The sequence below is a fragment of the Rhamphochromis sp. 'chilingali' genome (assembly GCF_963969265.1).
Source record: "Rhamphochromis sp. 'chilingali' genome assembly, chromosome: 19".
Classification (NCBI taxonomy): Eukaryota; Metazoa; Chordata; class Actinopteri; order Cichliformes; family Cichlidae; genus Rhamphochromis; species Rhamphochromis sp. 'chilingali'.
The window spans coordinates 2,537,949-2,548,902 of NC_137946.1; the positions used below are offsets into that span (position 1 = coordinate 2,537,949).

A 10,954-nucleotide genomic window follows, 5' to 3' on the forward strand; every position below is an offset into this window, starting at 1 on the left:
ATACAAATAAACGAGGTTTAAATTCACAACTTTTGGCATGGCGTCGTTAAAATCCTCCGTATGCATCAGCTACTGGTACAGTTCAATAAAATGGCATTACACAAACATCAAGCACAGGTGTCGTACTTTTCTTGTTCTAACTGAACACTCTTTGAATTTGACTTGGCGCTTCCTTTTCTTTGAGCACATTTGATTGTTTCTTTCATTTCAGTGAAATACCTCCTGTCTGTGAAACGCCAGACAATTCATTAAATAAAATGTGGAAATAAATCATTTATGAATAGTTTTCCAAAATAAGAATTAATACAAATTTGACATATCTAATAATTTACATTTTTAATTACTCAATTGTTTCTGTGCTGCATCATGAATTAATTCTATCCTTCGACCTTAGCCATCAAAGTAATCAGCCTTTGAATTGGCCGGGAGTTGTTTTTTTTCAGTCGGCGTTTGTCAGTTTAAAGTGCAGAGTTTGTCCTTGCATGCTCGCTAGTTCCTCTTTGGCAAGTACACTCAAGAGTCCAGACTTCTGAGGACACAGCAGCAGGTTTGATGACTATGGCTCACCTTAAGTATACTTTACTGGCTTTTTACCCTTATAAGTAATATTTACAATGAACATAGCATGTAATTGACCTAATTGTCTTCTTTTAGGTTATATATACAATTCTACAGGCACTCCAGCAAGTTGTTTGGCTATAAAAGAGTCCATCCATCCATCCATTCGCTTCCGCTTATCCTTTTCAGGGTCGCGGGGGGTGCTGGAGCCTAACCCAGCTGTCATAGGGCGAGAGGCGGGGTACACCCTGGACAGGTCGCCAGTCTGTCGCAGGGCCAACACACAGGGACAGACAATCATTCACACTCACTCGCACATTCACACCTAGTGCCTATTTGGATTTTCCAGTTAACCTATCCGCCCATAAAAGAGTCACTGATGTTAAATTATTATGGAGTGAACACTGGGTTTATTTAGAAGAAGGCGATAAAGAACTATGCCAAAATTCTTCTTCTGCTGTTTTAAATGTCCACAGTAAAAGGGGATATGTTCAAGCAAGAAATCACTCGTCTGAATAATTTTATGGCTTTATTTTTTTTAACAAAGAAAATGCATCCAAATTATGGAAACCTGTGTAAGAAAACAAAAACAAAACCTGAACAGCGTTCAGGGCTGCACTCAACGTTCACCAAGCAGCCACGCTGCAGCACAGGAGGCCGTTTTCCTGTAAAGGGAGGGCCGTCATCGGCAAAACAAGATGGTGAACTTGTCATTTTTTCTTCAGTTTCTGGAGCCAGCACAGCGACGCTTGTATGTGTTAGGAAGTATCTAACACCTGTCTCTGCTCCGCTGAGCGTGATTCCCGACTACGACTCCTGCTGCACCTCAAGGTATGTCTTCACGTAGGTATCAGCCAATGAATCCAGATCAAACCTAACATCATAGTTAATGTTCAAAAGAGCAAGGCTTTTGGACTTAAATCTGTCAGGCGTGCTCTCCATGTACATTGTGAAGCGCCTGTATGCCACGTTGCAGTTGTCCTCTAAAGCCAAGGCAGGCAGGACACCGATCAGTCTGAAGACCGCCAGCATGTTTGGGAAGAACTTGACGTCAGCCAGCTGCAGTGTTTCATGGAGACTGGAGGGAAAAGTCTCACCTTTCCCCTTTTTGTTCCATTTAACCCACCAACAGTGCAACTCTGCAGAAAGGGTTCCTGCATTTGGGATGTCATTATTAAATGCCTGCACATTCACCTCTTCGGGCTCTGTGGATTTGTGCTGCTCTATGACAGCAGGGATCAGCGACAGACACCTGAGAAGCTTCAGGTGGTCTTCACAGAAGAGTCGATTCATTTCTCGGATGGTGTGATTCACCACAGGAACAGACAGGTGTTCCTTGTAGTAACTCTCTGGCCGCATGGATCCACATTCTGCCTGATGCTTCCTCAAGAACGACCGAGGAAGCTTCGCTGAAATTTCCATGGTTGCAGCTATGGTAAGAGCCTCATCGTTCCAGAATTCGTGATACACGTCGATGTTGTCAGACACCTCTTTCAGAGAATGCAACACAGCTTTTAAACTGGCTGCAGCTAAATGGGTTTCTGTTGCGTTCCCTTGTATATTTTTCCCAAAGGCTTGGGTGAGCGTCATCACGTTTTTCAGAACAACCAACGCTATCACGAACTCAAAGTCGGTCAGTGCTTTTGAAATCTCTAAAGCGTTTTGTGAGACTTGATCACTCCATTTCATATCTTCATTGTCATGCACGCTGTCTATACAGAGTAGCAGTGCCTCCAGGATATCCACTGCCACTTCAAACGCATCATTTCTTCTGGTCCATCCGGTGCGACAGATCTCTTTCAGTTCGTTGGCTTTCTCCTCGTTGTCAGGGTAGAAAATCGAAATTGCGTTCTCGAGCTCCAGCTGCAGTAACGCTGACTGACCGAAAAAAGACTCAATCTTCTTAAAGGTAAACATGACAAGCTGAACCCCTGACTGAGCCATCCCACTGGCCAGCGACATGTTCAAGGACTGACTGGAGCTCAGTGTGAGCACAGCCCTCGGATGCATCTCCATTAGTTTGGCAGCCAATATTTTTATTTGATTAAAATGCGTCCCTGAGCAGGAGTGAGCTTGTCCTCTACACTTTTCCATATCTAACCCCCATTTGTCAGTCATTTCAGACAGCAGTTTCTCTGCAAGGATATCTCTATCTCCTTCGAAGTTCAAGAATCCGACAAACCTTTCCCTCTGAAAGTTAGACTCGTCCACGTAGCGAACAAAGACAGGGAGCTGCCATTCTCCCGAGATCTTCACTGGATCACCAGTGAGTAAAGAGAAAAAACTGCTTTGTTTAATTTCCTCCACAAGCTTACTGCGGACGAATTTCTCACACACCTCAATCAGCTGATTCAGCTGTTCGGTGGAGCAGCACTCCTTGTTGTCATTGTACCTCTTCTTTAGGACTTCATCTCCACACATGATGCGATTATCTAGCAATGCCTGAAAGCTGCTGGACCCAAGGCCTTGGTCCTTATTATTGGCAGGCCCCATAGGAGGAATGCTTTGCTCTCCCAGCAGGAGAAGGACTTCAAATAATGACTTCAGATACTCTTTGTATTCTTCTTCCTCTGATAACGTCGGGATGTCTTCCTTAGCTGTTGCTGCTTGAGACTTTTTCATTTCTGAAAAAGAAAAGGAAACGCTTGAAGGAAAACTCAACAACTCCTCTGTAACAAATGAGCCTGTGGGATGTTTATAGTGCCATTTTTCATTAATAAATATCTGTGTGTGTGTTGATGTTTCTACTTACTCTTCCTTCCCTTGCTTTCCATTTCATTGTCTTTGGTCTACCAAAAAAGATATAAAAAAAGAGTTAATATATACCACTTAAAATGCCACTGAGATACAATCATAATATACACATGTGGTCAGAAGTTTACAAACATGCATGATTGTTATGGTAATTTTAGGCCTTTAATAATTCTTTTAAAGTGTCCTTTTCCTAAGATGAATAACAGAGTACTTAACTGACTGCCCAGCTTGAGGAGCTTGTGCTAAATAAAAAGCAGTGCCTGTTATTCAGACACGTTTTTAGCTTTAGTGAAGATAACACCAAACAAAAAGAAGGAAACAAAACACTTGCAGCACAATTATATTACAGAAGTCTCCCAGCTTTAGTAGAGTAAGCTATTCACAGTAGAAACCCAGTGAACTAAAGGAAAGAGAGTGTGCATGTTGATGTGTTGATGATATTGCACTGTGGTGTGGCTAAACAGAGTACGATCAACAGCACAGTGATTCCTGACACACATGAGAATGTCTTCCTTCGTGGATAAAAGCAAGGCCCAAAGCCCAGAACTGAACCCTCCTGAATATTTGTGGACTATAGTAGTAAAAAACAGCTCCATGCCAGGAAGCCAACCAGTTCTGCCAAGAGTGATCAAATATTCTACCAGAACTATCCTAGATGCTTGTTAATGACTACCAAAGGCATGTGGTCAAGGTGAAACTTGCTATTTAATCAAATATGTCCAATTTCAAACCTGTGTGAATTAAAGAAAATTCAAAAGAAATTCAAAGTTCTGCACCAAATTCTTGTATTTTCGGAATTCATTACAGATGTATGCTGTAATGAGATGCTTTTTTTTTTTAATATGAAATAAAAAACTATACAGAAACATGAGATATCATGTTTCTGTATAGTTTTTTATTTCATATTTATATCCTGTTCATAGCTTGTACTCACTACAGCCTGTACATACTTATAGTTATAGAATATTCACAACATACTTCATACCGTGTACATTATAACATACCATAATAGACCCATTTCTGTAATATACTTACATATCTATATTATTGCTAATATATATTGTAATATGTCTATATCATGGCTAAAGCACTTCTGGATGGATGCAAACTGCATTTCGTTGCCCTGTACCTGTGACATGTGCAATGACAATAAAGTTGAATTCTATTCTATTCTATTACTACAAGATCCAGATGTTTAATTATGAATAAAGGTATGTGTCCTTTCTCAGCTGTCTTTGTAATGAATATTAAAATCTTTCCTCAATTTTAAAGACATAATGTTAAACATGAATAAAGTCTTCATTTGTGTAATGCTGGTATACATTTTTTGTGATATAAAAAAAGTCATTTTTCGACTTCATTGCTATAACACAGCCATGCGTTTACATTTCATACTGTGCAACCATGAGACAAGCGCAGACATGTCTGAGAGCTGCGTGTCAGCCTCTGTTGATCATTCACTACAAACAAAGCACATTACTTAAAAACACACCATCATATACAAATGACTCCACCGAGCACTGCTGGAGCACAAGAGAGTTACACTCCATAGGACAGGAAGACCAAAAGGCTCATGGAAACTACTGTTGCAGTTAAATGGTGGACATGCAGGGCTTTAAGCAGCTGGTTAAAAAGCTCAGCCCAAGATACAGCATCCTAATCCCAATATTTTCCAGTTTTATTGTGTTACAATATTGTTCAGGCTCCTGAAGAGTTAGACGTTTACTTTAGTTACTGTTTAAGTGTCACGCAGTTATTTTCTACTTAAAATGTGCAGCAAAAAAACTGCCTACGCTTACATTTGTCACTGGATATACTCCTGTGTCTTTATTATTGCACTATAACGGTGCTGTTGGGGCCGTGTGTCAGTAGACTCACATTACAAATTAGGCAGTCTGTCATAACTGACAGTAGTTCAGTGGAAAAGAAGGATGGAAATATCGTGATATAATTTTGGAGCTGTATTGCTCACTCTTATTGCTCCATACAAGAACTGTTGACTATCTTTTGAACCACGTTGTGTTAAAAATACAGTAGTTATTCATTCTTTTTGGTTTGTATAACATGCAACGGCTACTATTATCTTCACCCCTTATATGCAAACACAAAATGCCTCTCTCACTTTGTGAGAGCACAGAATGACTGCTTTTCCTCTTCCTCTCTTTTTGTGCTGACACACACTAAATGTCACGTGCCCCATGTAACTGCATTTATCTCATTTTGCTTTTGGTAGGCATTTCTGTCACAAATATTCCTCTATTTATCCTCCCATCCACCAAGATGGTTTGCTCGTTTAGTTTTTGGTATGCTCTATATCAAATATATTTTCATGTATATTTATTCTTTTAACTTTGGTGCATTAAAGCCTGAGTATACTGCAAAACCAGAATAGATCATCAATAATTAAAAATGTCTGACTTTATCAGGGATTCGCATCCCTGATGGGAATCCCTGAACACTTCTGATTAATTTAACCCACCGTCGGTTTAGTGCGCTTCGCCTGTCCATTCTGAGGTTGGCTTGACATATCAAAAGCAGTTGGTATGGAATCATCCTTCAGCACTGTACTCTGAGCATCCTGTAACCAAAACACATACGATGACCTCGTTAATGAGGTAAAACCTGAACTACAACAAAAATAAACTGAAACCCCAATTTATTTTTTCAGATTTTATATAAGGACTGAAAACTCCATTGTTTCTTGTAATACGGACAATTTGGACCAATAGTACTTACACTGTCAATCAAAGACGTTTCAAAATGTTTCCCACAAACTCTGTAGTATCTGTACAGGTGCTCTGGTGATCTGTCAATCAGGTCTTGCCTCTGGCATTTTTCAGCCCACTTCTTGGACCTGAAACAAGGAACCAAACTGTGGACAAACTTCAACAGTACTGTATACTAATTAAACAAGATCCTTTATTGCACATTTGCAGATATTAAAATGATACAGAGACTGACTGAATATACAATGTTGAAAAACAGATTTTTATTGAATTTGGAAACAATTGCTAGATTGGGTTAGAAGTATAGTGACTGTCTTACAAGAGATGCTTTTACAATGTTTTGAATATGAAAGCTATGAATGCACACAGAAGCTTCAGTGCATATAGATCACACAAGGCAATTTTCAAAAGCTTCCAGTAACAAATTCAACGTTATAGCTTTGTGTATTCTCGAGGAACGATGCAGGAGATCGGCAATTAGTTCTTTATTGTATACTAAGTGAACCAACATGCTCTACACAGGATACTGCACATGATACTTCTTTGTGAGACTATATGTCTCACAAACTATAGAAGCTGCTGGTAGAATTCAGACACTAATTAAAGTTTTACAAGGATTGGCCGGTGAGTTTGAACACCTAACTGCCATTGACTCGTTGATATTTACATTTTTAAAACTTTATTTCCTACCCTGCTTAAATCTTGTAACACTGCTTTTACCAAACTGTTATGACAAACCGTGATCTTCCAGATGTGCTTAGCAATATGCAAAAAAGCAAACCTACGAACATTTTTACTACCAAATGCTTTTGAATAAAAACGGTACTAAACAGTTAAATGCAAAGGTTGCAAAAAGCGTGCCATAGTTTCCTCTATAACAAAGTCTCACTTCTTGCTAGCTTGGGGTTACTGTTTGCGATGCTAACATCAGTTACCTTTCTGCATCATTCGGGAACCGGAAGAGGGGCTGAGGGTCAGATTTGCCACTGGGACAGTTCGGCACAGCGCAGTGATTTTGCATTCTATATATTTTACGAAAGAAACCCTTTTTATAAAAATCGTTTTATTTTCAGAGGGTAGCAAAAGAACTGCTAACGTCAATAGCGGAAGCTTAAAAGAGCTTCCGAGTTGTGCTTTCAAAATAAAATACTTTGGGCTAACTGGGTAATAATTTTATATAATTTTATAAAATACTTTTAGTATTTTTAAGAAAAAGATTTTTGTTCCTTATCAACTCAAAAACTACTGTACTTCTTTACAGTTTTCAAGGCTTTTTTAAAAACTACTCTATATTTCTAGCTTACGCACAAAAAAGGTTTATGAATTTAAATAGACCTAATGAAAATGCCTAGAACGCGACACATATAAGCAAACAAATAACAAATGCATGGATAAAATTATAAATTGCCGCCTCGGTATGCAATATATGCCATTATGTGCTCATACGACTTTATTCTGAAGGCTGTTATTGAGTAGCTTGACTTGGAAAATAACGTGCATCAAATGAGCGCGCGTTTCTTTTCTGTCCCATAATCCTCAGCGGTCTTTTCAAACTCTGAAAACATGCCGAGGCATAATCCCAAATGTATCTTGTGTTTGTGCTGAGGCGTGGGATCCGTAATATTAATATATCACACACAGTCATTGACTGTTATGCTTATTTTAAAAAGATAATTAGCTTTTATGTACTTGTGCAGAAAACAAAGTTAAAGGCTTGTGAAGACTGACATAAAAGCACCGCTTAATACAGTAGAGGCTTTCATAAGTCACACTCTCGTGTATTCGTTTGTTCCAACTCTATTTCCTGACAGCTGGTGTTTAACTGTCTCGACTTCTTTTTTTAAGGGCAACATTGGGTGTGTATCGGTCAGCACGGACCGGTATTACAGGAATTTTATTTGGGTTCAAACATTTAAACAGAAGGGGGGATAAAAACCTAAGGGCTGGAAGAATAACGTTATCTGTTGTTCTCGCGCTTAGTTTGGAGATATTTTATTGGTTGGTTTTGGTTTCTCGCGATACAGAGGTGGCCAATTGGAGCGCTGCAGCGCCAAGTCAAATCCTGAAGAAGCAAAACGAGGCGTGTTTTTCCCTCAGATTGAGCTGTGGGGCTGAGGTGGAGGGGTTTCTTGGAAGATTATAACGAAGGGGTAAGTCAGTGTTTCATATATAAGCATTACTTTAGCCCACTATCGGAGACTAACGGCAAATTTTCATTATGTCCAACTTGTATTCTTTAAGGTTATATTAGCTAGCTAACGTTAATTTACGACAGAGTACTGCATATGCGTATTCAACACGTAAAGTGAAGTTTAAGTTCGTCGGTTTTACTAAATTATTGAGTTTCGAGCACTTCGCGTGCAAGATGATGTTAATAACTAATCACGCAGTGTATTCCTTGCTTTGCTCACATTCCAGCATTCCTGACTAATTTAAGCAGTTTTGAGGGGCTACACAATGGAAGTTGCAGTTTCAAGACGGAACCACATCAGTAAGAAAGTAAGCTGACATAACATGACATTTTTTTGAAAGCCCATCTTGAATTTAGAAGATATCATGATGTAATGTTGTTGTTGTTTTTGTAACAGGAAAACAAGGAAAATGCCCAGCCTGCACATGAAAGAAAGTTAATTATAAAAGGAGAGAAAACTTCTGTTGTGCCATTCCAACTGAAAAATGGCCCAAAACAGCAGACCCTACCAAAGAGTCAGCCCCTTAGAGCTAAGGCTAAACAAACTGACACTAGGTCAGTGCCTGAGGCCCAGAAACTGGCACCAGCTGCTGTGTCGTTATCAAGGAATGCTCTAGGAATGTATAAAGGAAAGATTGTCCAGTCAAAAATTGGGTCTATTTGGAAGGCAAGTGCAGGTATGATGGATCCTAACCCATCAGCACTGAAAATGGAGAACCAAAGGCCTGGAAAAATGGCAAGAAGAAGGTCCAAATCTGCTGCTGAGATGCAGAGACATGGTACTCAAAAACCTGCACCAGTGAGGTCCAAGTCTGTGTCTGATGGACCTGCTCAGGTTTCCAAGCCTGCTGCCAGCAGTCGTCGTCCTGCTGGATTCTCCTCTGCTCGCCCGCCTGCAAGAATCGTCCCAGCAACACTAACCACTGCTGGCTCTAGAAACACTACTGTGGCTCCCACCAAGGCAGGTGGGACTCACAACCCAAAGACACAGATTTCAGAACCTGACAAGAAGGTCAGCAAGCCTCTTGCCTCAAACACTATCAGTCAATACAGATTTACTATGGAGACTGCAGAAGAGAGAAAGTAAGATGTTCCACACATACATGCGATGTTTGCTATATTACAATTAAAAAAAAAAAAAAAGGTAATTTATTTATGTGCTTTCTACAGAGCAAAACTGGCTGAGTGGCTGGCTTCAAAGGGTAAGGCTCTCAAGAGACCAGCCATGTCGACAGCAAAGCCCTCCAAAACCAACGTTTCTACAAAACCTGTCGTCAAACTTCAATCTCAGCCTGCTGCACACCACATGCCTGAGCCAAGACTGGAAATGTACAACGCTGACACTGCTGTAGGCACTGTTTCCTGTGGAGATACTCAGAGGGCAGGACCAACAGCATCCAGCCAAACTCCAGTGATCATGAACACTACACTAGACCTAGAAACTTCTGATGGGGATCTGTCTGCTGAGTCACAAGACAGAGTGGATGATGTAAGCAGAAATGGAGCATGGTTTCATCCTCTAATTAGCTCGATTAAAATGTATAATATTGAACATCAAAGATCTCCCTTTGTTTTATAGATTGTTGTGAATCTCTGTGATGCCTTGGAGGCCATGGAAACGCCATCGAGATGTAGCAATGGTAAAATAATCAGCATTATGCAGTTCTTTAAATATCTGATGCCTTTGTTTACATATTTGTCATTTGTGTTGATAAGAACTCACAGGTTTGACAGATAAATGCAACAGTGAAATGGAGGACAGCATAAATGAATGTAAAGCGGAGGAACTGAAGATTGACATGCCTGAGGATGCTGGTAAGCAGGTGAAGGATGAAGCAGAAGAAAGCGATGATCAGAAAGTGGAGATGGATTATGTAGAAAGTGATGATGACGACGTGATAGAGACGACTCCAGAGATGGAGGATGCATCAGTGATCAAATACAGCGTGAAAACAACGCCATACTTGCAAAGGTGAGCCGGTCAACTTTGTCTTAGCAAATCTATTCAGTTGAGTATTTGAGCCACTTCGTTCTTAACTCTTACAAAATGATTCTCTCAACATTTCAGTGTCAGAAAAACAATTGAAGGCGAGGTCGGCACGAGTGCATCCAGGAGAAAGAGCAACATTAATGATCTCAAGTTTCTGACACCTGTGCGCCGCTCCTCCCGCATCCACAACAAATCCAGCCAGCTGCCCAAGATGCTCGTCGATCACGATCCCTGCGTGTCATCGCTGGCTGAGCTGGTGAAGCTGGATGATAATCCTAACGCCTACATCTACAGAAAGAACACTGCACTCGTCGCGGATCTCCCGGACAAGTCCAGCCTCTAAAGAAACCTATATTTGTACTATTTCTAAGGGGGGGTGTATTCAGCAATGCTTGGTACTCAACCTAATTGACACTTTAAAGATGATTTTAATATTGAATTGTCCTAATATGAAATATTTTACTGTATTTATGTTCATGCTGTCCTGCTTTGTTTCCTTGAATACTAACTTTTCTAAAGTTAACACTTTACGACAATTAAACACTTTTCTGAAGTTGTCTTTAAAAAATGAAGTCTTGAGTGCATCTTTTTATAGAACCTATGTAATGAATTGAAACTGTCTTCCATCTATAAAGTGAGCAAGAGTTAAAATTATGATAAGTAACCCTACATTCTGGCAGCTAATTGGCTGTTGTTCACTGATGTCGGACCATCACATTTCAGAGATTCCAGAGT

General features: G+C 40.0%; 2 protein-coding genes across 2 annotated transcripts; one reads left to right on the forward strand and one right to left on the reverse strand.

Annotated features, from left to right (window-relative positions):
- Positions 1-1,074: 1,074 nt before the first annotated feature.
- Positions 1,075-7,164, reverse strand: thap12a (THAP domain containing 12a). Its single transcript, XM_080866473.1, has 5 exons — positions 6,974-7,164; positions 6,049-6,166; positions 5,792-5,890; positions 3,311-3,347; positions 1,075-3,182 (listed from the first exon to the last, which is right to left on the reverse strand). Exons 1-5 carry the CDS (start codon positions 7,057-7,059, stop codon positions 1,366-1,368), a joined length of 2,157 nt encoding a protein of 718 aa, XP_080722599.1. The 5' UTR covers positions 7,060-7,164; the 3' UTR covers positions 1,075-1,365.
- Positions 7,165-8,062: 898 nt separating this feature from the next.
- On the forward strand, positions 8,063-10,787 carry LOC308386736 (uncharacterized protein). Its single transcript, XM_080866477.1, has 7 exons — positions 8,063-8,188; positions 8,457-8,537; positions 8,627-9,312; positions 9,400-9,718; positions 9,809-9,869; positions 9,946-10,201; positions 10,298-10,787. Exons 2-7 carry the CDS (start codon positions 8,496-8,498, stop codon positions 10,560-10,562), a joined length of 1,629 nt encoding a protein of 542 aa, XP_080722603.1. The 5' UTR covers positions 8,063-8,188; positions 8,457-8,495; the 3' UTR covers positions 10,563-10,787.
- The last annotated feature ends 167 nt before the right edge of the window (positions 10,788-10,954 follow it).

Coding starts and splice junctions, on each gene's coding strand:
- thap12a (XM_080866473.1), bottom strand. CDS start 7,059: ATGCAAAATCACTGCGCTGTGCCGAACTGTCCCAGTGGCAAATCTGAC. Junction 6,167..6,973: donor TTCCCGAATGATGCAGAAAG/GTAACTGATGTT, acceptor TCCTTGTTTCAG/GTCCAAGAAGTGGGCTGAAA. Junction 3,183..3,310: donor GGAAAGCAAGGGAAGGAAGA/GTAAGTAGAAAC, acceptor TTTCTTTTTCAG/AAATGAAAAAGTCTCAAGCA.
- LOC308386736 (XM_080866477.1), top strand. CDS start 8,496: ATGGAAGTTGCAGTTTCAAGACGGAACCACATCAGTAAGAAA. Junction 8,538..8,626: donor GGAACCACATCAGTAAGAAA/GTAAGCTGACAT, acceptor TTTTTGTAACAG/GAAAACAAGGAAAATGCCCA. Junction 10,202..10,297: donor ACAACGCCATACTTGCAAAG/GTGAGCCGGTCA, acceptor TCAACATTTCAG/TGTCAGAAAAACAATTGAAG.